General features: G+C 49.9%; 1 protein-coding gene across 1 annotated transcript; it reads left to right on the top strand.

Annotated features, from left to right (window-relative positions):
* The first annotated feature begins 467 nt into the window (after nucleotides 1-467).
* HID1 (HID1 domain containing) lies at nucleotides 468-27,129 on the top strand. Its single transcript, XM_050319164.1, has 19 exons — nucleotides 468-640; nucleotides 8,225-8,374; nucleotides 10,673-10,843; nucleotides 13,800-13,913; nucleotides 15,490-15,596; nucleotides 16,053-16,169; nucleotides 16,752-16,974; nucleotides 17,355-17,411; nucleotides 17,508-17,648; nucleotides 18,051-18,141; nucleotides 18,431-18,582; nucleotides 19,856-19,934; nucleotides 20,567-20,731; nucleotides 21,908-22,135; nucleotides 22,621-22,754; nucleotides 23,460-23,540; nucleotides 23,927-24,018; nucleotides 24,345-24,503; nucleotides 24,972-27,129. The coding sequence occupies exons 1-19, from the start codon at nucleotides 575-577 to the stop codon at nucleotides 25,033-25,035; spliced, it is 2,391 nt and encodes a 796-aa protein (XP_050175121.1). The 5' UTR covers nucleotides 468-574; the 3' UTR covers nucleotides 25,036-27,129.
* Nucleotides 27,130-27,449: the final 320 nt, after the last annotated feature.

Raw genomic sequence — 27,449 nt, 5'->3', positions numbered from 1 at the left:
TGTGCCCGACAGCAGCTGAGCAAAGGGCCTTCAGGGGACGAAGGCTGCGGGCAGAGGAGAGGGAGAAAGGGCAAGAAAAGGGGAGAAGGGGGCAGAGGAAGGTGCTGGGGGCAGAAGACAAGGGATGGAGCAGAAGGGCTGTATAGGAAGGCGAGGGGCAGAGAAGGTCAAGGGAGCCCAGGCAGGAGGGGAGAGCGAGGAAGGGCTGGAGGAGGAGGAGGGTGAAACGAGGAAAACCGTGCTCTGCCATGAGGAAAGACGAGGGAGGGTCAGTGGAGATGGAGGGAGGAGGTGGCGAAAGGATGGCAGACGGAGGTGGCAAGGGAGGGAAGGCAGCGGGGCGGGATGGAGGGATGGAGAGCTGGAGGAGGAGGAGCCGCGGCCGTGGGCGGAGGGAGGGATGCGGGCGGAGGGGAGGGAGGGCCGGGAGCGGCGAGCCCCGGTTTGACAGGAGGGAGGGAGGGAGGCAGCGGGAGCCGCTGGAGCGGGCACGGGGATGGCGGCAGCTGCGGCCCGGGGAGCGGCGGCGTGAGGGGACAGCCCTGCCCGGCCCTGCCCGCAGCCGGGCCGCACCATGGGCAGCGCCGACTCCAAGCTCAACTTCAGGAAGGCGGTGATCCAGCTCACCACCAAGACCCAGGTGAGGGCCGCCATCTCGGGCGGGGGGCGACGGGGGGCCCCGCCATCTCGGGAGCCTCCCTGAGGCGCGGCCGGGGCGGGCGGAGGGGGTCCCTTATGCCCGGCCCTGCCCAGAGGCACCCCCGGGGCTGCGGGGAGGGGGCTGCCGGACCGCTGCCCCCACAGCCCGACCCGGGTGAGCGGGTCCCTGTGCGGGGGCTGCGGGCACGGCCGGCCCCGGGCCGGGCTCCCTCAGCGCGGCCCTGCCCGAAGGCCGGAGCGCTCGGGGGGTCTGGGCCGGCCCTGCCCATCGCCCTGTCACGGTCTGTGGAGGGGCATCAGGATCGCCAGGACACCGGCCGGGGCAGGGCTGGCAGGGCCCGGCCGCTGTCACCGCCTCTGGTGACATCTTGTGCTTTGCCGAGCAGCGTCCTGTGGTAACAGAGCAGACGCCGCTGCCGTGAGGGGTGTGCATGGCTCCTGATGTATTCAGCTGCAGGTTTACATCACCGCAAGGTTTGCCAGCGCTCCCCTTTCTGTATCTTTCCCCCCACACACTTCTGAATCATGGATGGAGAACCCTGTCCTGTGTTTCGGTAGTAGCCGATTAAAAGGCCTATGGCCAGCCATGCTGTTTGCAGCAGGAGCAGTGTCCACCTGTGAAATAAAGCTTTATTTCTGCAGGCTGCAGAGGAGAAGGAGTTAAGTGAAAGTCAGGGCTGTATGTAGGGAGGGTGGCTGCCTAGAGGTCTGACAGATGTTGTGCCTGTCCTGGGAGTTAGCTTAATTTTTATCTTAACTGGAGAGTCCAGTAGCAGCAGCACACTGGCAGAAAATTAGTAGCATGTCCTTCTGTCTAAGGAGCAGAGAGATTTTTCCCTTTTGAGGAGTCACATCTCGGGTTCTTCTGAGCTACGATGGTGAACAGCTGTTAAAATCCACCTTTAACAGCTGCTAAGAAAACCCGGAGTTGATGGCAAAAAGATATTTAACAATGGGGAATTAATTTAAAAGAAAAGGGTATGGATACAAAGGGGTAAAGGGTAATAGGAGAAAATCTGTGAAAACTCAAAGAGATGAAAGCTACGGGTGGGAAATGAATCATAGGTGGTAAGGCTGGGGAAAAGCCTGGAAAAAACACATTGATACTTTCTAAAGCAGTATCACTTCTAGCTGAATAGCTCAGGAATGACTTCTGTGAAGATGTTCTTAAAAACCTCCAGTTGTGGATGCTTCACAACATCCCTAGGTAAAGAGAGAAATGAATGAATTAATATTTTAAGGACTTCTTCCAAGTCTCTTCTGTGTGGCAGATAGCTCAGAGTGCCTTTGGACTGTGCAATGTTGGACTGTCCTTTCTTCATGGGAAAACATGCTTATAAAGTGAGATTGGGGGGTAAATCAAGCCTATAGGGATCTGCCCAGTCTGCTGTTCACAAAGAAAATCCTGTATGAGGCAATCCCTCGGATCAGCGGCCAAGGAGGGAGCGCTTCCCTCCCCTGCTTTATCGACCTGTGTAATGAAAGAAGGTTTACTGGGGCCCCGAATAAAGGAAGGAGCAAAAGCTTCGTTCTTGGCTGGATTCATTTCGCAGCTCTGTGGTCTAGGTGAGGCTGCCTGTGGAAAAAGGGTGGGGTGTTGGCACTCCCATATTTACATACTCTGGAAGGGCACTGGTGTTTGCTTGTGCGGAACGCGTGACTGGGCTCTCCCGGAGCCTTCTGATCTCGCAGCAGCAGCAGCAGCAAACCTCCCCGTAAGTGCCTGGCCCGTGAGACCCGGGATCTGAAACCAGGCTGTGATGGTGGGCAGATGAAAAGCCTTCCAAGCTGTTGGCTCACAGTGTGCTTTGCTCCCTCAGCAGCGTGTCTCCTGTTTTGCAGCCTTCTCCTCTGACATCAGGGAGCTGGACAAATAGGTTTTAGTCAAGTCATCAGTAACATGAAACCGGTGAGCTTAGAATGCACTGTGAGGTGTTCCTAAGGCTCTGGTGGGAAGAAGTGGTTGAGCAGAAGGCACTGTTCACTCACTAGTGAAGGTTCAGAGTTGGCACTGAAGTTAAATTTTTCTTAAAAATAAATTCTTATAATCTCCAGGCTTTTGTTAATTAAAAAATGAGTGTTCTCATGTGAGATTAAAAAAAAAAAAAATCCATAAGGAACATAACACTTGAATACTCGTAACACAGGTGGAGCCCAGAACTTGGACGGGGAACCAGGTCTGGACGCAAATGGAATTGACTTAATTGATTTTTTTTAACTGCCAAAGAGAAACTCTGAAAGTGCAATAGTATTAAAAAAGAAAAATCACTTAAGAATCATTTCAGTGATTAAAAAGGGCAGTAATACCAGAAGGAAGCAATTAGCTTATGCCACAGATGTATATTTATAATCACACGTGAGGAAATGGGCTTTAAGATTTTTACTTGATATATATTACATTATTCTGCACACCTTTAAATTGGTAGGGCCCATCCTTTGAATAATAAACCAGATGTGCTTTATAGTAGAGAATGTATGAGTCCTCCCAAATTGCCCATAAAGGTGCTGTTTACTTAGCAGGTGAAGGGAAATGGATTGTGAGTTTGACAGAGCAGGAAACTGGTCTGGGAGCCTTAACTGCTGGGGAAGCACCTTTTCTTTTTCCAGGCAGTTGGGGATCCTGCCAGCAACCGACTGGAAGATAAGAAATTTTGATCTTGTGAATAAGCCTGTTAGATTTTAATGCTGGCTGTGCCTCTGCTTTGAAAGAGGCAGGAAAGATCACACACGAGGGACAAGCTCCCGTCCTTTCCTTTCCCCCGTGTGGAAATGCAGGAGTACAACGGGTTGTTAACTTGAGCTTGATAAAAGCACATCTTGAGCTCCAGGAGAGGTCGGTCTCTGGCAGCCCATTTCTGATAGTGTTCAAGCTTGACTCAGCTGTCCAAGTGTCTCAGGTTGATCAAAAGCAAAGTTGTCTTAAAAGCAGAGCTGTAACTAACTCTTCACAATGCTGACTTTCGTCTTGGACTTTCCCTGCTGGATTTCTACAAATCCCATTTTCCAGTTTGCTTTGCAACACTGTCTCTGCTGTGGGAGCTGAGAACTGGTGGCAGACTCACAAAGTCACTCCTTGATTCTGCACTGCTGACTGACTGCAAAGACCCCATGGGAAAATTTACCATTGTTCTAAAATGTGTGTGGAGCTGCTGTCCTTGGCAGCAGGGATGAAATCTTGCTAGTTATTAATATTTTGAATAAGTCTGTCCTCAGGCTTTTCTTTTGCACAGTGGCTCACAAACAGGTGGTACAAAGGTGTGTGAATTGCCTCAAACTAATCCCTGGCCCTGCAGCATGGCCTGAACTAGGGTTCAGTCGAGTGCTGCATGAATGGTCATTACATGCCACAGTTCTGCTCATTTGGGGTGGAAAGGAGCATGTTGCTGTTACATATCAAGAGTCCCTGCCCCAAACACCTTGCTGCCTTGGCTACTGCATTTTGGCGTGAAGCAAAAAGAGCACAGAGAGAGCTAGACTAGTGCCTGCTTGTCGCTTTGTTCTCTGCTGATGGTTTGCAGCAACCTTAGAATTGGTTTTAAGGACAGTCCTCTGGTAGGGACCTGCTGGGCAGTTGTTGGAAATGGGCACTCCATGTAAGTTGTAAGGGCAGAGAGCTCTCAGCTGGGAGGAGGTGCAAACACTTACCCTGTCTGAGGTTGTGAGGGATTGTGCCTGAAAAAGAAAGTGAAGGTGGTGCTGGCTGTGTCAGGCTGAGGACAGTAACGAATGGAGGAGGCTCTGTCTTGGAACTTTTCCTGGTTTGGGGACGTGGTCAGCCCCACTGTGTTTTCCTGTTTCCTGTGAGGTATCCTGTTTGCCTACTCAGTGTCTGGACGAGGCTTGCAAACCATCCTTTTCTGACTCCTGCAGCGTGTGTGTGGTGTGCTTCAAAGAACCTGAAACCCAACATTTACAACTATTAGGAAGTAAAGACTGGAGATGTCTGGTAGGACTGGTTTCACCTTTGTTTGGCCAGCCTGCAGGTGGGAGGTCTGAACATGTTGCCCCAGGGAATTAAAGGCAAAAGTCTCCTCCTTGCCAACTTTGAGATGTCACATCCCTGCAGCTCTGCCCTCTGTGTGCTCAGCAACACTCTGGGCTACAGTCCCCTCACCCTTTGGTGTGGAGCTTGGTTTGGGCAGCAGGGCCCCTCTCTGCTGGTCCTCTTTGTACCTTCAGCAGTCTCTGTGGTGGGGTGTGTGGGGGTCAGGAACTTCCTTTGCTCTCCAGATGTGCCAGTTGTGTTTCCAGAGTACAGTCGACCTATGGGTCCCTCAATTCTTCTGGTAGTGATGAAATTTTAATTCTCATTGCACTGCTGGTGCAGAGCTGATTGTCTGCACTGTGCTGGAGGAATGTCAGGCTCTCTGTTACCTGTGCTGCAGCTCCCTCCCTGAAAGAGGACAAATCTGTGCTGATGGGGAGGATCCAAAGCAGCCCCAGCTCCCAGTGTTGGTGAAGACTCAGCTCCTTGTAAGCTCTCTGGCTTAGGCACTGTCAAGGCTGAGGTGCTGTGGGATTTGTGACTGCAGCATGTACTGTACCAACACTTGTACCTAAATCTTGACATTTCCAAATGAAGATATCCCTGGCTGGTGAACAAGACTGTTCTAGGTCTCTGTGTTTCCCTTTGCTGTGAGCTGGATACAGGCCGTTGTGTAAGCTCAGCGTGAGGAAACGGATATTTAGATCCCCAGAGATGCTGTGTGCAGAATACAATCAGCTTAAAAACAGCCAGTGCTGTTCTATCAAGGAGATGAATATTATGTGGATTGAGTAGCTTCGTGATGCCAGACTGGTAATTAAAACAGGGGGGCAGCAGGGATCTGAGTGACTCAGTACTGAATCCGTGTCCCGGGATTGTACACGGGATACCATCTGTTGATGAGGAGCTGCCTTGCTGCAGCTATTAAAAATGAAAGAAACTGGTGTTTTAGCATAATCTGGTTGCCAAGATGGCAGCCGAGACATTACCAGGGCTGCAAATCCAACGCTGCAGTTTGGGTAATCCCCGCTGTGCTTCTCCACTCCCTGGGATTTCAGTCGAGGCCCTGCTCTTCAGTCCGTGTTGTGTTACCATCTGTAAAACAGCGGCTGTGTTCAACCTCTGAGGAGGCCTCAGGCTAGTGGGAGGTAAAGGGATCGGTGTCTGCTGGAGGGAAATGGTTGTCTGCTTCCCCTCTAGATGAGAGTGAAGCCATTATTTATGCATGATGCCCAATTAGCAGCAATTGCTACTCGCTGTTGTTGGTGGGAGTGGCTGTGGCAGGCGGCCAGGACGTACATGTGGCAATTATACATGTGGTTGTGGTGTGTGGTTGGAAATGAGGTGTAGGAAGTGTAGGATGTTTCATGCATTACATAGATCAGGTTTCCAAATAGTTGGCTCTCTTCGAGCGGTGCAGTGAGAGATGAGATGTGCAAAATAGCTTTCCTTCCATTAAGCATTTTATGCTCAGGTAACAAAGAGCACAGCTCCTTCACATGCTCAGGAAGCTGAAAGTCAGGCTATGAACACTGGGCTGTTCCTACAGATTCCCTTTGAGGAGCTGTGACCTTGAACAGTTCCAGTTGGAATAAGTTGCTCTTCTCTTGGGAGGAGGTTTAGTAGGATTTTGCTTTGGTGGCCAGGTGATAAAATGAGTGTTTCAGCACTAGAACAGAGTTTTAAGAAGATATCTAAAAACATGTAGTTTTTTTCTGGTTTTGGTTTTAAAGACTGGAGAGTCACTTGGGCTGGTTCATTGCGTGGCTGGCAGGACCAAGACCAGCAATAAACAGCCTCTGCAGCACTGAAGCGTTAAGGCAGGAGAGCTGCAGGGCAATAACCTGCTGTACCAGTCTGGGGGCAGCCAGCCCCGGTCACTTTTTGGCCTTTGGTGGTAGTGACACATCACCTGCCTGGGGCTGGGGCTGTCGGTTCGGGAGGTGACAACAAAGGGACAGTGCAGCACTTCTCTGTGTCGGAGCAGTGAATGAGCTGTTCTCCCCTGCGTGGTGTTGGAGCTGCATTTAGAAGCAGCAGAGAGCTGGGCAAGTTCTCTGCCTACTACAGCAGAGCTGGGAGTGGGCAGGAGTTGTTTAAATTAAACACACATTCATATTTTTGTCCCTTTCCCATCTGACTCGGTAGACCCGCCCACGGTGCTGATTATTGCCCTTAAGGAGCTGCTGTTTGCTTTGGAGCTGGTGCTGGCTGCAGGCAGGAGGCTCCTCCTCAGCCCAAACCAAGGGCTGGGGGTGCTCAGGTGTGTGGCTTTTCTGACCTGCCAAGCGTCCCACCACACCTTGGCATGACTGGGAAAACTCCTGGAAAAGCTTCCATTTTTCTCTTCTGGCTGAAATTGTGGATCTGTCTCTCTCACATGACTTGTCATAAACAGGCAGGTAGCTGGGCCCTTGGATGGTTTGAGTACTCCCAGCCATGTTTGGGCAATGCCTATCTCTTGGCAAATATTAGCAGTTAGTTGGGAAAAGCTGTGCTCAGTTTTAGTCTGGCTGAAAAGTTAAGTCTTTCCTCATTATTCAGAGCTCCCAGGCTTTGGATACCTGAGGTGGTGTGTAACGGAGATGCCTTGTTCAACAAACAGTGCTGGTGTTTTCACCCTTGGGAAGAGGCAGGTCATCAGCATGGTGCTTCTGCAGGAAGGCAGAACTGACCCTGTGTGGCTGAGCCTCTGCTTCACCTTGAATGGCCAGCACTGCCTTCTGGCTCTGCCAAGCCATAAAGGTCAAGGCAAGGTCCAGCCTGCTTTGTTCAGCTGCTTATAACCTGACACCCAGGTTGTTGTCAGCGTTCTTTTGATTTTTAAGTAGATGCCACACTGTCAGGAAGAAATAATGCTGTGACTTTGCAGGACTCTGCAGCCAGCTGTACAGAGCTGTCTGGCAAACTAACTGTGCCTATGGCCAGCATCCTGAGCAGTGGGGTTTCAGAGCAGGTAAAAGTGGAAATTGTCTGTACCTGCAGAAAAAGTAATGGGAAGAGTTGTGTTCCCAAGGGTTGGAGGAGTGTGCTTCTCAAACCATAGGTCTGAAATGGATTGCTTGCTTTGGTCCCCCTCCTTCCATCTTCCTCTTTGAATTGCTCACTTAGTGCTTTTTAAGAACAAAGCCTTGGCAGGGACTGGCTGCACTGAGTCCAGTTCCCTATAAATATTTGATTCAGAAGGATCAATTGCATTGTATCTGTAAGTGCTTTGAGGTGGGTCTGTCAGTTCTGTGAGTCTGTTTGTGCCCTAATGTGAGATGTCCCTGATTGCTTCCTTGAGACTTTGGTTACAGTACAAGTAATTCCAGTGCATGCTCAGAGCATCCTTGGCTTGCTCTGAAGGTGACAGAGTGCATGAGAACAGCCTGGCCCACGTGCAGTGGTGAGGATCTTGGAATACTTGCATCAGTTGCAGACAAACAGGCAGCCTCATGTCTGTTGTGGCTCCATGAAAGACCTGGGGATTCCCAGTCTGATGCAGTTGGGCACATGAATGTCTTGCTGCTCACCCCTTGTGTTTGGACCTTGTGCTGTGGTAGTTCTGCATCTGTAACCATGTTTGTCTCTCTGCAGCCCGTGGAGGCCACTGATGATGCCTTTTGGGACCAGTTCTGGGCAGACACAGCCACTTCAGTGCAGGATGTCTTTGCCCTTGTACCAGCTGCAGAGATCCGAGCAGTGAGAGAAGAGTCACCTTCTAACTTGGCAACTTTGTGCTATAAGGTAAGGTTGGTGCTGTCTTATTCCTTGGTGCTGTGCTAGCAGGGAGGTGTCCCTGGATCAATAGCACTGTGGCTCCCAAGGGGACACAGGTGCCATGCCATCCTTGTACCACACTGTGTGCTTGTTTGTCCCTGTCTCCTCCTAAGAGTAACTCTCAGCCCTTCCTCTCGTGGAAGACACAGACCACAGCTGCTGTTTGATCACTTTGGAGCCTTTTTCCTCTTGTTCCTTTCCTGTGTTTCACTCTGTCCTCTTGAGTCTTGCCTGTATAAACTGCTTGCTGCTCGGCGGGCTTTGTACCTAGGCTGCATATTTGTGGTGAGGCTGATACGTCCGATTCCTTGTCTGCATCTAATTGCACCTCACCAGGCACCAGTCTGGCTTCAAGCTGATAAATCCCAGAGGGATGTGGAGACTGTCACTGCACAAGTTTGAGGGAGATCTTAAGACTTTTCTTCCTTCTGCTGTGATAATGGAACATTCCTGATGCTGCTTCTGATGTTGCCATGTCCTTGTGTGGAGCACAAGGGACATTGAGTCACATTTCCTACCCTGCCAGGTTTGGCAAATTGTCAAGCTGGCGAGCAGCAGCCTGAGACTTACTCTGTCTGGGAAAGTGCAGGTGTTAATAACGCTCCTGATTTGAGCCAGGCAAAGAGTAGCCTTGAATGTGTATTTGAAAAACACTTGGAATGGCATTTTTCCAGTTTTAAATGGTTGTTGCCATCCTGTTTCTCTTTCCTGCTCTACAAACTATGAATGAGACCTACTGAGTCATATTGAAGGTACCTCTGATTGTGAATTGTGCCTCAGACAAATGCATGTAGTGGATAACTGGAGAAAAAATACAAACATGAGGGAAAATTGAAATGATTTTTCCCTAGTACTGTCTTCTGGCAATCTGCAGTTTGGGACTCAAGAAGGGTTTAGGAGACCTGTAGTGACTACCTAACCCCTTTGACTCTGTTTCTTCTTTCTCCCAAAACCAAGACTAAAACATATGCTCTTCTCCCTGTTGGAAACAGATGTGTTGGGAGACCTTGTGACTGCAGGACTGTTTCTCCATGAAGCCCTAGATCTTGGAATATCAGTGTCATAGGAGCCTGCAGACTCCAGAAGTGCCTTTGCCAGGCTGAGGGCCCTGACCTGTGCAGAGTGCAGTGTGCCACTGCAGTGCTATGTTCGTGGGGAGCACAGCAGTGTGGCTGAGCTGTCATTTACAGTCATGGCTGGAGACTCAGGCTGTACAGTCATAAATGTGCCTGAAGAAATGGCTCAGCTCAGTCAGAGTAGTGTGTGACAGCCTGGGACAAACAGCACTTAAACACCCATTAATGCAGTGACGCAGGCTGGCAGAGTCAGTGACCCAGGCAGTCTGCCATGAAAATAAGCAGGGGCACATGACCTCATGAATTAAAAAGCAGCAACGTGAATCCTTGCTAAATGTTTTGGTTTTCCTTTCCCTCTGTTTCCCCTTGGGATGAGGGAGTAAGAGCAAGTGGGTGCAGCTGTTTGGGGAAGGAGCTGCCTTTTTCTGTGTATGGGTAAAACCTCCTGCCACTGCCTCCTGGAGCTGTGGTTGCTGCCTGGTGAGACCTGCATCTATTCTGAAAATCCTAGTGACTCTCCACTGGCAGTGTCAGCAGCCATTGGATGGGCTGCAGCCTCAGCACAGAAGCTCTTTGCAGAGCAGCAGTCCTGTTCACAGGGACAGTGGAGAAACCTGGGCTGCCACCCCACTCTGCTGCAGGACTTTGACAGACTGGGGGCTGTATCCTTGTATCCCTGCTCTTAACAGTCACAGGCAGCTCAGCTCCTGCCTCCTGAGTCAGGAGAGGTCCCTGCTGTAATCACACCAGCACAGACAGATCTGTCATACTGTGTGTTCCTGTGTGATCATCCCTGCCAGCACCTCACACCGTGCAGCACAGTGCTGCTGCACCTCAGGTGCCGTGGTTGATTAATCTGATCTGCCCTTTTCAGTGTGTGGTGTCATGGAGCAGTGCTGGAAGGAGCCTTCTGGTGCTCTGGCTGTCTCACGTGGCCCCACACGTGTGCTGCATGGATTAGCCCTGGCATTTGAGGTCTCTTGCAGTGGAACAGTAGAAATTCAAGAAGGTCTGTTTAAGATCATTAACCCTATTTCTGCAGTGTTTCAAACAGTACCATGAGACTGAGAGAAAATGGACTCCTAGTAGCTGCTTATGACTCTATGTGAGGGTGTCACCAGCAGGACAGACCTGCCCAGCTCTTGCTACCTTGTGCTAATGATACCTGCCTTGCTTTTGTTTCCTTCAGGCCGTGGAGAAGCTGGTGCAGGGAGCAGAGAGCGGCTGCCACACGGAGAAGGAGAGACAAATTGTTCTGAACTGCTGCCGGCTCCTCACCCGTATCCTGCCTTACATCTTTGAGGACCCAGACTGGAGGGGCTTCTTCTGGTCGACTGTCCCTGGGGCTGGTCGAGGAGGGGTCTGTCGTTTGGCACTTCTTCTTTCTGGAGGGTGATAGGGAGGCTGCAGTGAGGAGATACTTATGTACATTTGGGGGCAACTTTATTCCAGTTATTTCTGTTTGGTCAGAAATTAGATGGCACCTTCTAAATTCTTTCCCTTCCTTTGATTCTTGCTGTTCTTCCTCTTACCCTCAGCTGCTTTGTTCAGCACAGGTTGCTGCATCACCTGAATGTTTCACTTGGGTGTGTAGCTGTTGGAGAGCACTGGTATGTGAGGGAAGTCCTCTCTAGCATAACTGGAGGTGTGAATCAAAATGATCATGAGAGCTGTACTAAAGGCTGTGTGACTTTCTTAGACTGACATGACCTTGTTTCATTACCCAAAGCTGATTTAAGATTCAAGTCAAACTGCAACAGGGTGTTGTTTCCACCGGTTTTACAATGTCACATTTAAAGCAAACAGTGCCAGGGAAGCTCTTGGCCTTGTGACTCAATACCCTGCTTACCAGCTGAGTGATAAATTTTAACCAGGGGCCTGGCCTGAGAGATGAAGCCCACAACTGAGCAAGAGTGGTTAAAGAGTTAGGTACTCAAAACTGCCCTGATATTCCTGGTGAGGCCACCCCAGTGCAGAGCAGAGCAGGACAATCCCCTCCCTGGCCCGGCCGGCAATGCTGGGCCTGATGCCCCTCAGGACACGGTTGGCCCTCCTGGCTGCCAGCTGGCCACCCACCAGGACCCCCAGGTCCCTTTCCTGGCACTGCCCTCCAGCATCTCATTCCCAGTCTGTTTGTCCATCTGGGGTTGCCCCATCCCGGGGCAGAATCTGGCACTTTCTCTTGTTGAACTTCATATGGTTGCCCAGTTCTCCAGTTGCTGAGTTCTCTCTGCAGCACCTCCCTGCCTTTGAGGGAGTTGACAGCTCCTCCCAGTTTTGTTTCATCTGCAGACTTGCTTAGGATCCCTTCCAAGTCCTGCATTCAAGTCATTTATGAAGCTGTTGAAGAGCACAGGGCCCAAGATGGAGCCCTGTGGAACCCCACTAGTGACAGGTCACCAGTCAGATGTTACCCCATTCATCACTATCCTCTGTGCTCAACCTGCGAGCCAATTGCTCACCCAGCACATGCCATGTTTATCCAGCTGTATTCTGGACATTTTGTCCAGAAGGATTCTGGTTGGTACAGTACAAACTTGCCCCTTGTGCTGCCTCTACCTGTCACCTCTAATCTGCTTTGCCTGAGGTCACTTCTAGGGGAAGTTCTGGGTGGTGGAAAGGGAAGTCTTTGCTAGTCCTGCTCTGTAATCTGTGTGACTGGGAGGGTGGTGGTTGCCCATCTTTTCATCCCTGCAGGGGCCAGGGAGTGCTGGAGAGGCTTAACAATGGAGCAGCTTGTTTTGGGAAGGAACATGCAGGGTGCCTGATGCTGTGAGCCAGCCAGGCTGCTGTTACTCCTGTGTTTCCACTTCGTTCAGCACCTAGAAGACAGAGTTTCTCAGCCTCAGAGTGCTGGGATCACCCCAAGGAGATCCAGCCCAGTGCACGTGTGCTGGGCTGGGGAACTCTCCTGCTTGTTGTGCCTCTGGAGTGTGGGTGGAGCTGCTGTGGTTCAGTGTGCTTGGTGTGCTCCATCATTTCACCATGTGCAGCTGTAGGGCTGGGATAACAAATACAGCCCTGGGGCAGTAGGGAAGCTGGGGTCGTGTCTAATCTAGAGGCAACAGCTTTGCTGTCTGAAGGCTGATTTCTCTCAGGGAACTGAAGATGATGGTATGGACCATTAGTAAATATGTCTGTGATTATCCTTCACCTGCTTCACGATGCAGTGATGGATGGCAGATCTCCCAGAGCATGGATCCTCCCTCCTCTAAGGGAGTCTGTATTGGGTTCAGATCTCCTGGTTTGTTTGTGTCACCCATTTTGGATGTGGTGGTACCCAGAGCCTGCAGGGATTTTTTTCTGGCAGTTGAGCTGATCTTAGCAAAGATCATTCTTGGAAGAGAAATCCCCTTGCACCCTAATGCTTGTCACTTCATCTCTGACCATGAACCCAAGCAAAAGCATCTTTGCTGGCTCCATCCACCCTCTCTGTGCCTCTCCTTGCATCCGGGGTCTGTTTGCGGTGTCCTCCCTGCTGTCACCGTCAGAGCCACACAGACCATTATCTGTGGGAGCTGCCTGCTGTGATTGAAGAGCCGTGTGTTGTGCACAGGCTGACAGAGGCCTGGCTGAGGTAGATAAGCTCCTGCCATTCCTGCTCCCTGCCTCTCCCTCCAGCACCGGTGTGTGGTGGGGAAGGCCTCCCATGCAGGGTGCTCTGTGACAGGCAGGATCTGGCAAGGTTTCCCGTGGCAACGGCTGCAGAGGGGTAGCCATGCGTGGTTTGAGTGATTGCTTTGAACGCTGGAGATGGCAAATCCTCTCTGCTGTTGTGCCTTCTCTGCCGTGGCACAGGGGTGGCCCTTGTGTGATTCACGGAGCCTCTCCCGGGTCTGTCACCTCCAGTTCTGGGCAGCCCAGAACTTTGGGACTTTGAGAGATTTTACGCCTTATTACTGCTGGTTGGCTTCTTCCTTTTGATGGCTCTGTGCATCATCCAAATCACCCTCCTTCATGACTGTAAAACCCTTCTCTCTGTAAATGCTTCCCTTTCCTTTTGTCTTCAATAAATCAAGCATCTCCACGTGGCAAGGTCCGTCCAGTGCTACTCTTCTGTTACCAACAGGTCTCCAGGCCTTTGTTTGCTCCATTTGCTGTCATTAAAGAGCTTGTTCCTGTTTAGTCACCACCATCCAGGGGAACATTTCTGTCCTGTGCTGACTGGGTTTTGTGTTTCTCCCTCTTGTTCCTTTGTAACACACACTCCCTGTGTGTTTTTGGGGTGTGTATCTTCTCTTGCTGTGGGATACTGGTGTTACTGTGTGCTCTTTGCTATCCCTGGGCTGACAGTGCTCTTCTGTTTCCCACCTCAGGGAGATGAAGATGATGAAAATGCCCGGCCACTGGCCGAGTCGTTGCTCCTTGCTGTCACTGATCTGCTCTTCTGCCCCGACTTCACTGTGCAGAGCCACCGGAGGAGCACGGTGGTGAGTTAAATCATGAGATTATCTGCATAGGGCAGAGGAGCTGCATGGTGGGGGGTATCCTGGAAAACTCCAGCAGCTTCCTGCAAACCTGCAGGCAGGAAAATAGTGAGTTGCTGAGATTGAACCCACGGTGTCTAATATTGATCAACATCTTACATTCACTGTGTGGTGTTTGTGCCTTATAAAACAGGTGTTCTGAGACAGCTGGGTGGGTCCCAAATGGAGTGGCTGGCAATTACCCCCACAATACAGCTCACCCATCAGGAAAAGGTGGTTGTGCTGGAAAACAATTGCTCTTCTGTTGTTGCCAGCGGAGCAGAGACCTTTAGCACCCTGTTCCTTTCTCTGGCAGTTTGGTGCAGCCTGGGGCAGGAAGCATCTGTTTGCCTGAATGAGTAGATGGTCTTTGTTGTGTCTTTCCACCTCTTCTCCCTCTTTATATCATGGCAGCAAAGGCAAATTGTGTTCTGATCCTTATGGTGACTGCCTGTGCTTCAGAGGAGTTCCCTGAAGCAGGATCTCCTACCAGATGTGCTAAGAACAGGTTGTGGTGCGTTTCCCTCCCTCCCTCTCTCCCCATCAGTGATTCTGGTGGTTTTTGTTAGGTCCAGTCTATAAACAAAAGTGGACATCCCTCCTTTTGGTGTAGCTCTGATGTAAACTGAAAATGAGCACACTAAACCACTGTGTATTTGATAGCTGCAAAATTCCCTGACAAACCTGAGGTACTAAACTGATTGCTTGAGTTTTCCGAGTAGTAGAAAGAGTGTTGAAATCTGTCACCTGAGGGTGAAGGGGCAAGGCTGGATCAGAGCTACCCCTGTGCTAACAGTAAGTGGTAGTGGGGCTGAAACAGATGGAATTGCTGTCTATTGTTGTCAGCTGGGATGGATTGCACAAGTCGGGGTGACAACGTTTATGCCTGGGAGAGCCTCCCCCCACCACCTGCACCTGTGATTTTTCCCTTGGCAGCAGCCAGACTGGTTTTTCAGTGCTCTGAGCAACTAGAATGAGACACTGAGATTGTGAATGATTTATGTTCCTTGCTGTTGGCTGCCTGTCTGCTGCCTGCAGCCTCTGTAGCCTTTGCCGAGCTGGCGTCCCTCCCTGGGCCTGGTCTGACTGCAGGTTAGGAGAGAGGTGGTACCACCAGCTCGTGTTCAGGGCAGAGATACAGGTTGTGGTGGATATTTGCTGAAGCAGCATTGAGTAAAGAGGAGGAGTAAGAACTGTGAGAGAATGGGCAAAGGAGATCTGAGACTGACCCATATTCTTTTGCTCTTTGTCCTCCCACTGAAGTCATCCCCTATTGTTATGGCTAGAAATGGATGCTCCCTCCATCCTGCACAGTGCCTGCATCTCTCTTACCCCTCACTCACCAAGGCTGAGCTCTTTGAAGACATCAGCACCTGCTTTTTTAGGCATGGGGAGATGCTGCACAGACCAACTGTCTGGATGTTTCTCTGCTGGTTTCTTTGGTAGAGAGAAAGACTGAACTGCCTTGGATACTGCCTTGGAGTTGCTGGCAACTCTTGGCTCTTGCCTTCTGTGATCCAGCCTCTCATTTCTCCCACAGGACACAGCAGAAGATATCCACTCCATCGACAGCTGTGAGTACATCTGGGAGGCAGGAGTGGGCTTTGCCCATTCTCCACAGCCTAACTACATCCATGACTTGAATAGGTAAGAGCTTCTGCAAGGGCAGAATGGAAAGAAACTGGCTCAGGAGGGGGAGATCTGGGGGAGATGAGCTCTCAGCCTCTGTGGGTATCTGTGATTCCCAAGGGGCTTTTTGCTTGCTCCTTTCTGAGCTAATAGAACTGGCAACATAGAAAAAATCCCCAACTGACCTTTTGAATAGCTTTTTGTATTATGATATGGGAGTCAGAGTGTCTGCAACATGAACTGGATAAACACTGCTGTTCTGAAATGCCTGGGAGCTCTGTACTGGATTTCTTTTTTGTGAGCAGCAATTCTGCCGAGCTTTATGCCATTGAAAGCAGTATGGCTTAGGAAATGAAATGGGCTTAGGTCTGTCTGGGGAGGACTTTCTATGGGACTGAGCCTTCCTTATGTGTTGTTGTGGTAAGTGATTGTGCCTCCTGCTCCACGCCTTGATGACTTCTTCCCTTCTCTCAGGACTGAGCTGCTGAAGCTGCTGCTGACCTGTTTCTCCGAGGCCATGTACCTGCCTCCCTCCTCAGACAGCAGCAACACCAACCCCTGGGTACAGTTTTTCTGCTCTACGGAAAACAGGTGAGGGTGAAGGGTGGGTCCGGGTGCCAGGGGGAGAAAACCTTCAGATCTCTTTCATGGAGTGTGCTGGTAATTGGGGAACCATAGGACTTGCTACCTGCAACATCCAGGGGCTGTTCCTGCTGTAGACCGCATTCCTTTGGGATGGTGGCGTGGCACTGCAGCAGGTGGTTGTGCTGGATGAATGCTGCCCTCTAGTGACATTGTCTCCTCTGGGACTCCCAGCTCCTCAGGTGACACTCACCTGGGGGAGCACAGACCTGGCTGAAGGCAGACAGTTATGTCTTTCCAGGGGCTAGAGAGCTTTGAGGTCCTTTCCCTTTTTCACACTGCTGCACAGGATTCCTCTGGGAGGCCACGTGGCCTTTTTCATCTCCCCTTCCCTCTCAGCTGTAGCTCAGGAGACCAGCTGGGCTCTTGTCTCTGGGCTGCTCAGTCATGGGTCACTGTCCCAGGTTAAAGAAGATGCTGGTGTTTTACCATGACCCCAGACTCCTGGGGGAGAGATGCCTGTCCCTCCCACTAAAGGCAGCACCTTTATTTTCCTGCTTCTGCCTCCTGAGAGTGTTTTCTCCTGCTCAGACATGCGCTCCCGCTCTTCACCTCTCTCCTGAACGTCGTCTGTGCCTACGACCCGGTGGGTTATGGGATCCCCTACAACCACCTGCTCTTCTCTGACTACCGCGAGCCCCTGGTGGAGGAGGCGGCCCAGGTGCTGATTGTCACTTTGGACTATGACAGCTCCACCAGCTCAAGCCCCACCGTGGATGGCACAACCACTGGCACAGCCATGGATGATGTGGATGTGAGTGACACTGGGATCTGTATTTGCTGCTCTCCTGAACTCCCTGGGGTCCTGCCACACCAACTTGTACTGAATGTTGAGCTGTAGGGCCCAGCACTGCTCCTCCCCCTACAGTCTGCTCTCTCTAGTCTGGTCCTGCTTCAGTCCTGTAGGTCACTAAATGCCTATACATGACTAGATTTTGGTCACTGCCTTGAATCAGGAGCATGTAAGTGAAAAACCCCTGACTTTACTATTCCCTGCAGTGCTCTGTCTCCTTGCATTTAAAACTAGATCAGTCAGAGAGGAAGGCTGAAGTGAGGGCCATTAGTGGTCACACTTTGACTTCCTGAATAAACCCTGTTGCCAGTAAGCATTTCCCTCCTTTCCTTTGAACACAGCCTCCCGGACCAGACAATCTGTTTGTGAATTACCTCTCAAGGATACACCGAGAGGAGGTAATGTGCTCCCATCCTGCATTGTTTCCTGTCTGATTTCATGCTGATTGCATTATCCCTGGGCCCACCACAGTCTCTTTCCTGGTCTGTTGGCAGGATTTCCAGTTCATCCTGAAAGGAGTGGCTCGCTTGTTATCAAACCCGCTGGTCCAGACCTACCTGCCAAACTCTGCCAAGAAGATCCAATTCCATCAGGAACTCCTTGTCCTCTTCTGGAAACTCTGTGACTTCAACAAGGTGTGGATCTGCTTGTTGCTGGGTTTTGCCCCACCTTGTCTGGTGTGGCTCTGGCTGGACCGAGCCCTGGTGAAGGGTTGTGGTGGGTGGTTAGCAGTGGCTCTGGGGTACTGTGGTCAGCAACACTGCTCCCTGCTCCAGGGGCTGGGGGTCCGGATGTGGGGACAGCCTGCGAGGGGGGCTGCAGCTCCTGGAGGTCTGTGCTTGAGAAATTATTGAGAACTTGAGAATTATTATAATAATCCTACAAATAACAATGGAGTTGAAGAGCTGGTGCATACACCTGCCTTTCTTATGTTCTTGAGATACTAATTAGCCCAAGAGTACCTGTTCTGAGTCCTGCAGATGGTGCAGGAAACCAAACATGCTTGTGATTGTCTGAAATCCTCCCTTTTCTTCCAGAAATTCCTGTTCTTTGTGCTGAAGAGCAGCGATGTTCTGGACATTCTTGTCCCAATCTTATACTTTCTCAATGATGCCAGAGCAGACCAGTGTAAGTTGGTTATGTTCAATATTTGGGATGATTTGTTTATATCAAGAATATAATGAAGAAAAGCATGATCTGTGCAAAGCTTAACACTGTAGTGGCCCCATAAATGTGCTTGGGAAAGACACTGGCACTGACAATGGAGGGAGCTCTGTGGGATGTCCCCTATCACGATCAGTTTGGTCTGTGCACTTCTTTTTCAGTCCCATAATGTTTCTCCTCCCTCCTCACTGCCCCTGGATTCCCCTGGCCTCACTGTGATGTTTTTCTGGGTTTTTTTTGTATTCCCCTGCAGCACGAGTGGGCTTGATGCACATTGGGGTCTTTATCCTGCTGCTTCTCAGTGGGGAGCGGAACTTTGGGGTTCGCCTGAACAAACCGTATTCTGTCCGAGTGCCTATGGATATCCCTGTCTTCACAGGGACACACGCAGATCTGCTCATCATAGTGAGTACAGCTCCAGCAGGTCTGCTCTGGCCCTCCCAGCTCCTGCTTTATACTTCCACAAACAATTCTCCTTCAGTGTACTCACCCTCCCTGGATTGGAAGCCTCCCGAGTAGCTAGAAAGCATGTGGGATGCATCCAAGCACTGGTGGGATCTTTGCACACTGTTAACCTGAGGTGATGTGTCTGGCAGGTGGTTGGTTGGAATTCCAAGAGGTGCAATTCCATCTGCATGAGGTGATCCCAAAGAACAGGATTCCTGATGGTGCTGGGCTGGTGTCCAGAGGACTCTGGGACTGGCATGAGTGGGATGGGTACATGGCCTCTACCAGACTTGACTGTAGGTGGGGAAGGCAGGAGATCTGGCTCTGTCCTGGGTAACCAGGGTTGTGTGGAGCACATCTGTCAATGGGAACAACAGTGATACCAAGCTCAGCCCTCCAGCTTTGTGTTGCTGCAAGGTTTCATTCACCTTTCAGTCTGCCCACAGCACTGCCTACAAAAGCTGTGTGATTTGCAGTACCAGCCTTGGGTGGTTCCCTCCTGTCATGTTAGTGCTCATTTGCCAGAGAAGACTCTCTCAGCAGCTTCTGATAAACCTCCAAAAGGAGATTCCCATTAGAAGGAGTAGGAAGAAACCTGCCCACCACAACTGCACTTGATGCTATGTGTTTTGCTATTACATTCCATTAATCTCAGATCATCTCTGTGTTTTAATTATGCTTAGGACTTCTCTACAGACATGCCAGGTAGAGAGGTAGGAAGGCCAAAATTGGGAATGTCTGAACTGGTTACGAGGCAGTTGAATCTTTCCATGTCTGAGGGTATAGTTAAAAATAGGACGAACATTTGAGTTAGAAGTTTGTGCTAAAATCAACTGCAAAATGATTAATTCTATAACATTTTAAACAACTCTCATAAGAGTTCAAAGTCAAAATCCATTGGAAGTAAAGATGTCTCTTACTTCCTGGTGGTTTAGCTTTGTTCCAGACTGGCTGAACATTGTGGAACAGCTCAGAGTCAGTTTCTGTTTGTGGTGTTGTGGGGCACTAATCATGTTCCCAAAGGATTCCTTGCAAATGAAAGCTTGTCCTCGTGGAGCGCGAGCCTGCAGTGAGAGCAGCCTTCCCCACCTGTGTAATTGTGGAGCGTGCAGGGCCCTGCCTAGGAAGGAATGGTGTCAGGAAGCGATTAGTGTGGGGGTGGCACTGGTTTTGGTTGAGAGGGTGCTTTCAGTAAGGTACTGCCTTGCTCAAGAACTCCTTCCTTCCACAGGTCTTTCACAAGATCATCACCAGCGGGCACCAGCGGCTGCAGCCTCTCTTCGACTGCCTGCTCACCATCGTAGTGAATGGTGAGCACTGTGTGGGGTGAGGCCACAGCCTGCAGCAGGGACAGCGATGGGCTCTCACTCCCCTCTCTCTGCACCCCTGCCTGTGTCCCCTAACACTGACCAGTGCCCACTGCTGGAAACTCGTCCTTTCCAGTCCATGCTGGAGGTGCCAGGTGCAGATCAGACCTGCTGCAGGGTCAGAGGGGGCAGAAGCAGGGACAGCAGAGTCCTGGAACCTATTTGGGGTAGCAGAAGGACATTTGCCAGCAGGCCTGGGGTGTTTGGCAGTGCTGTTCCTTTCCAGCAGGGAGTGCCACCTCCCCACGGTGGCAGTGGCTTCCCTTGGGCTGAGTGTCCAGGTGGCTCCAGTTGAGAAGCTTGTCAGGAGGCACAGCAGAGAAACCACTGCTAGTGTAAAACTAAGCAAGACCCTCTAAAAGCAGCAGTGCCTCCTTTGACTAGGCAGTATCTCTGTTTCACTTCTTTTGTATTTGGAAATGCTTCTGTGGAACCCTGTTGGGCTCAGCTTTCTCAGAGGCTTTCTCAGAAGTGCAGGGTGGGAAGGTGGTAAAAGCAGCATTTTTAATGGTGTATTTTCAAGAATAAATACACCTTGGTTCTTCCTCTTCCTCTCATTTGTTTGCCTTCCACAGTGTCTCCATACCTGAAGTCTCTCTCCATGGTGGCTGCTAACAAGTTACTGCATCTCCTGGAGGCTTTTTCCACCACCTGGTTCCTGTTCTCTGCTGTCCAGAACCACCACCTCGTTTTCTTCTTGCTGGAAGTTTTCAACAACATCATTCAGTACCAGTTTGATGGTAAGAAAGTGGCTGCTGTATTTAGTAGGTTTGCACTAGTTTAGTCCAAGAGAACATGAGATGGAAGTTCAGAGAAAGTCCAGAGAGATGAGGTGAGAAATGTAGAATCAGCTACATGGAGACTTGCCTGGGATTGAGACGTTGGATTAGTAGTTAATGCTGACCTGGAGAAATTGTGTTAGAGCAAAATGAGATGACAGCTAATTGTCAGCAAAACCTCAGCCTCCTGCAGGCCAGAAGATGAGATGGATAGAGGGGAAGAAGAAGGGAAAGTGAGTGTGTAACACTGAAGTTGTGACTGGCTGGATGCTGCTATGAAACTGCTCATGTTGCTCAGCAGTTCAGTTGATGGGACCAAAACAACTTCCATCTCCTTAAACATTTTAAAGTGCTTCTCAGTTCTGCTCTGGCAGATCACTGGGGCTGAGGACCAAATAGCCCCATCCAAACAAAGTTCTGGCACTTGCTACTTTCCAGGAAATGCCTTATGCTTCCCCTCTTGAAAGCATGACAATCTTACACCTCAGAGAAATAATAAAGTGAGGTCCCTAAAGCTGCTCAAAACTTAATGTTTTGTTTAAACCTGCAAATCAAGAATGCCCATTCTGCTTCCCTGACGGAAATCCTACACATGGTGGTTGCCAAATCCAAAGCCAGCCTTTGTGGCTATAATTTGTGTTTTATATTAGAGGGTGATTTCATTCCGTTCTCTGCCATTTTGCAGGCAGTTAGAATTGTGACTGTTTTGCTTCACTCTTTCAAGTCTATTTCTCCTCAAATGAAGTGCCCTGATTTATTTTATGAATTCTTTTGAAGATGAAGAAACGTTCAGTCTTGGCTAGGAACCTTTTTGTCCAAATTAGGTGCTAATATGTGGTTTAAATGATCCTTTTTCCTCTCAGTTGTTTGAATATCCCTCTCTGAGCCGTTTCTTGTCAGCCTTCCAGCCTAGGAAGGATTTCACTGAATTTTCTGTACTGCCATGTGGTGGATAAGAGGATATTGAGCTCTGCTCTTTCTTCCTTGTGCCATTGCCTTTGTGGGTGGAAGCAGAGTTCTCTGAGCTTACAGAGTCTCTTCAGTCATGTTTTGTGTACCCAGCGAGCTGTGCTGTATTGGCAGAGCTCTTTGGGCCTCACTTCTCTGCCCTAATCGTTTTGTTGCTGTGATTCCCAGGGAACTCCAATCTGGTCTATGCTGTTATCCGCAAGCGGAACGTGTTTCACCAGCTGGCCAACTTGCCCACGGACTCCCAGTCCATCCAGAAGGGTCTGCAGCGCAAGAAGAAAACCCCTGAGCCCATTTCTCGCACCAACTCCCAGGATGGGGTCTCCATGGAAGGGTCACGTCCTGCTGCCCCTGCTGAACCAGGGACGCTGAAGACCAGTCTGGTGGCTACTCCAGGTGAGCTTTAGTTTAACTCTGGAGCAGGAGAGAGGCTTGTTTTCTCTGTGAGATACATTGTGGACTCACCCTCTCGCTGGGTGTGGAGAGATTAAGAGTTTACATCTGTGAATAACTTAACTGCCTTTCAGTCTGAGTTTCAGATCAGTTTGCCCAAGCTGATCACAAACAAACTGCCTGGAGTTTCTCTCCTGTCAGGCTTAGTGTCCACGTGGCCATTTGCCCTAATCTTGACCTATTGCTGCAGTTTAACTATATCCATGTGAACCTAAATTCCCCTTGCATCAGGGAGCATTTTCCTTGAGACAGGCTTCTTTGGGGTGGTGAAATCAAGGCTCAGTCTTGCTTATCCAGCTGAAAGGAGAGCATTTCCAATGTCAGCAGAGGCGTAGGGTGTCTGTGCATCATAGATCAGATAAGACCCCCCTGCTTGTAAACATATTTAATTCACTTGTGTTTCTGAGCTTCTCCTCTTTTGAGCACAGGAATTGACAAGCTCACAGAGAAGTCTCAGGTGTCAGAGGACGGGACCATGCGTTCCCTGGAGCCCGAGGCTTCCCAGCTCTCTCCAGAGGGAAACCCACCCGCAGCCCTGAGCGATGGGGAGCCCTGGAGTGGGGTAAGGCCAGACAGGGGTGTGCAGAGAAGGTCTGGGGTGTGAGGTGAGCAAAAATGGGGGGCTGAGAAGACAAGGTGTGGTTGGCCCATTGAAGAAAGGCATCGTATTAAGGGCAGTGTGGGCACGTGCATGGCGCTGGAAAACAGCGTGGTTCAGGAGCGCTGTTGCATCATCTTGGGTGTTTCATGTTTGTGCTGGTGGCACGAGCTGGGGCACATGAGTGAGCTTTCTCCAGTGTGAACACTACTACCAGAGCAGCAAGGGCATAACTGCAAAGGGATGTGTTCCCGTTCCCGAGGTTTTCAACTTGGGTTCTTACTGCTGCTTCTTTTTTCTCTCCCTTCTGAGATGGAGAACTCTACCAGGATCTTCTATTAGCAGGTGAACAGTGTGTTCCTGTGAGGGCTTGGCTGAGGTACTGTCCTCAGAGTGGCTTTGAATAAACTGGAATAAACAGAATATCCCAGGACCGGTTTTATTTACCCTTCCTGGCACAAATATTGCCACTCCCTGGGTCAAAGTGTATTTGGTGAATGAAGGTCTGGTGGGTTTGATGCATTCTAGGGACAGGCTGAGCTATCTTCCCAGCAGAGCTCTGGAAAAGCTGTGGGGAGCATTAGCAGAAAGTGGATTGTATTTCTTACTGTTAAGTGTGATTTGGTTTTGTTTATTTTTTGTTTGTTTAAAAATAATGTTTACTGATAGGAGGCATCACACTCCCGGCGGGATCGAAGGCGTCTCTCCAGTGCATCCTCCAGTGGACAGTGGACTCCAACTCCTGAGTGGGTAAGGGCATCTGAACAGAGGAAATAAGTAAGAAAAGAGTTGTGACAGAAATACCTCACAACCCCCCTTCTCTGCCATCAGAAACTCTCCCAGAGCAGCATTTCCTCAGCGGGAATGTCTTTGACTTGTAGTCAAAGCTCCAGAAGTTTACTAGCATGTGCAAAGAAATATTTTGTTTTACCTATTTTAAACCAATGCCCCACTGATCTCATTGGTTGCCTCATAATTCCAGTGCTCCAGCATTTATTGTGTTGCTCCTGTGCACTCAGTTCATCCACCAGCTTTGTGATTTTTGTAAACCTCATTTGTTGCAGAGATTGCAGAGACAGCTGTGTTAAAACTGCTAATGCAGTGCACTGATTTCCCTGCTGCTTTCCTACCTATAGGTGATGTCTTGGAAGTCAAAGCTTCCCCTGCAGACAATCATGCGGCTCTTACAGGTGCTGGTCCCTCAGGTGGAGAAGATCTGCATTGACAAGTGAGTAGATTTTTGGAGAGGAAGGGCTGTGCAGTGTGTAAGGAGCTCTGTGAGGCTGGCAGAGTCTGAATTTGGAGGGCCCTTGGGGAAAGCTTGTAAAGCATGATTGCAAACATCACAGGCTCAGCAGAGATGGTATTTTCCTTGCCAAACACCGTGTTTGTCTGATCCCTTCCCCACTCTGTTTACAGAGAGGGTGTGTGTTCTCGCTGGCCGTGGTTGCTGGCTCTGTGTCTGTGTCTGTTTAGACTGGTACTTTGTGCTGCAGCAGTTTTGGGGGTGTCTGTGGGCCGTGCTGAGGATGCTCCTGGCCTGTCTCTTCACAGGGGTCTCACGGATGAGTCGGAGATCCTCAAGTTCCTGCAGCATGGCACCCTGGTGGGGCTGCTGCCGGTGCCTCACCCCATCCTCATCCGCAAGTACCAGGCCAACTCAGGCACTGCCATGTGGTTCCGCACCTACATGTGGGGAGTTATTTATTTGAGGTAAACCAGCTGGGTGAAACCTGACTTGGTCTTTTGCAGTCTGACTTTTGTGGGGCCTGTAGAGAGAATTGCATGCACTTGGCTGGCTCTGGATCGTCTTGTATTTACAGGATAGAAAGATGGTGTTCCCTTGGAAGAGATTTGGGTGAATCAGCTGCTCCAAAACTTTGAGTGGGTGTCATGAAGGGAGTTGTTCTGGGAGTACTGGTTGTTTGGGAGCTGGCAGGAGCAGGGAATGGAAAAGCTGCCTAGAGGGTCTGGTGCAGAGATTTCATGCAAAGCTCTGGCTTTGTGGGATGTTGTAGATACTGTCATCCCTTTCAGGTGCATTGTCTCTCAACCAGTGATTTCCTTTTATGCAAAGCTGAAGGTGTGCTGTGTAGGCAGCTCCTGTAATCTTGGCTGGGAAATTTGAATTCCATGTACCTGGCCACAGAGAGTAAAGTGGCTCTTGTTTTTCTCTCTCAGGAATGTGGATCCCCCAATCTGGTATGACACAGATGTGAAGCTGTTTGAAATTCAGCGGGTCTAAGAGAGCACTTACCTCTACTGAGAGAATTACACTGGATCTGAGGACTGCGGTGTGCTGCTTCATCACAGCTATTCCTGCATTTCACATCCAGCTGAGAGACCAAAAGGACAATCACTTCATTTACCTCCCTGTCATTTAAAGCTTTAATTGGGACCTGCTTGGACATCCCTCCCCCCAGCTCACTTCTCTTCCCTCACCCTTCACCACGAACCTCGAGTGAAAGATATCTAAGGGATTGTCCATTGTTGTGGTTGCACTAGAAATCAGACTGTTCTTAGCTCTTCTGTTACTCTTTTGCTTCTGGATGTGGTTTGGAAACCAAGCTGACACTGTCCTTGCCCTGGTGAAAGTCAGCATTTAATTGAAAAAGATTGGCTGTAAACTGAGTTCAAGGGAGAAGCTGCTATTCCTGCAGGAGCCAGGTTTTGGAAACTGCAGTTACTTTCACGTGGCTCCATAAAGTTTCCAGGGCATCCCTTCTGGCTGCAGGTGTCTCCCTGGTGTCTCAGTTGTATATAGGGAAGTCCTTCCCATCCAAAGGAAAGGAGATGGTGTTAAAGGAAAACTTGGTATCTTAGTTCTGAATCTCTCTACTTCTTTCCTGGAAAGCTGCTTAAAGGAGTTTTCACTGGTGTGACTGAGAAGTTTTTCCTTGACTTTGAAGCCCAGCAGCCTGTCCTTGATGAGGGGCTGTTGCAGTGGAGCATGTCTGGCTTTGGAAAGCCCTTCTTATTAACCATGTGAGCACACAGGGAGGAAGGGACTGGCTCAGTGAGAGCAAGGAGAAGAGACCTGACTGTTAAACTCTTTAAGTCTTCTCCTTTTGACTGAAAGGACAGTGTCACCTGGGTTTGAAAGGAACCATATCCTTCCATCTTTGCCTGCCAGGCTGATGCAATGCAGGAGCAGAAGGGTCTTTTGCACACTACTGACTAAGGCAGGGGTTTGAGGGAGGCACTCAGGGAAGTTGTAGGAGGAATTTGGAAGTTGTAGGAGGAAAAGCATCTCCATGTCAGTAGGGAGTGGAGAGTGCTGAGGCAAAGTTTAATTCTTCAGGGCATTTTGCTAGTGACCAAGTTATTGGATCTTGAATGTATTGGGTCCCAAGCATCCCAAGTGAAGTCTGGGAAGCCAGAAGGAGAATTGGTGGGAGACCCACTGTTGCTGGATTGGTTCAGTAATGTGGGGTTACACACTGGTGAGTGGAGACATCCTGGGTTTTGAGTCAAATTTTGTGTTCTGCTAGGAGGAGCTGCTGTGTGGTCTTCAGACAGTGAAATGTGAGAGGTGCTGTCATGAACGGAGATCTTTCTCCACCAAAGGATAATCCGTGGTGCTCTCGTGTTCAGGCTCTTGGGAGGATCATTGGCCATGAGCTGTTTGCCACAGCTTAGACCCAGGGCCATCAGTGCATGGAAGCAGGTCCCTCATGTTAAAGTAAAGTGTGTCACACACTCTGTGACCTTTAAGCCTGGCCTAAGCTTTGGAGCTGGACTGGTAACAGTGTGACCATCCTCTCCCAGAGAGCTGCTCTAGTGTGCTGCTGGCTGCCACCTGTAGCCAAGTGGTTTCCTCCCTTGGGCACTGAAAGGGGAGGGAGTCCCAGGCCAGTAGAAAGCTGAAGTAAAACCCAAACGATTTTCTGAAGGACAAGAAATATGTGAAATAGAGAGAGGTTATTCCCCCACCTGCCTCCCATCTCCAACCCACTTTGCCACCCAGCACTACTCCCATCCTGACCCCACCTCTGTTCAGATGTAAACAGGGTGAGGTCTCTGTTTTACTTGGAAAATCTCTCGTCTATAAGAATGTGATTTGGTGGGGCCAGTCTCTGATTGTACGGCACTCGCACCTCACAGCTGGAGTGGGGCATCCCGTGTCCCACGTGCTTGCCTCTTCCCTCCCATGGATCTGCTGGTTCTCACCATCTCTTCCGTCCTCTCTTTTCTGCTTTGTTTCTTTGTGAGTTCCTCTGGAAACCTTTTTGTTTGTTTCTTGGTGTTTGGAGTCTGATCCTTGTTCTGTGGAAATCAACTTGCACTGTAAACTCTTTGCTTACTTATGGAGAGAAAGATAAAGATTAACTGAAACATACATTTGATTGGTTGGTGTTTTGTTTGGTTGGTTTTTTTTTTTTTTTTTCCAGAGAGAGGTTTATAATCTTGTTTGTCTTATGCTGGGATGACTTGTGCCACTAGATGACCATAGGCTGGCTCCCTCTGCAGGGGTGATTTTTTTCTTTGTAATCAGAACTGAAGATTGGACTCTGGAAAAATGAGCCTGAACTGTGTGGGTTTGACTGTTTCTGTGTTTATGGCATGGGACATCACTGGAGATCAAACAGGATCAAGTCTGCTGACTTTGTGAACCCTGTGCTAAAACCTTTGTGCAGCTGAGACCTGTCAAACAGGCAC

Source organism: Myiozetetes cayanensis, unplaced genomic scaffold (assembly GCF_022539395.1).
Source record: "Myiozetetes cayanensis isolate MyiCay16 unplaced genomic scaffold, myiCay2020 scf22, whole genome shotgun sequence".
NCBI lineage: Eukaryota > Metazoa > Chordata > Aves > Passeriformes > Tyrannidae > Myiozetetes > Myiozetetes cayanensis.
The sequence above is the reverse complement of the archived record's forward strand: the minus strand, read 5'-3'. Positions and strand labels throughout refer to the sequence as shown.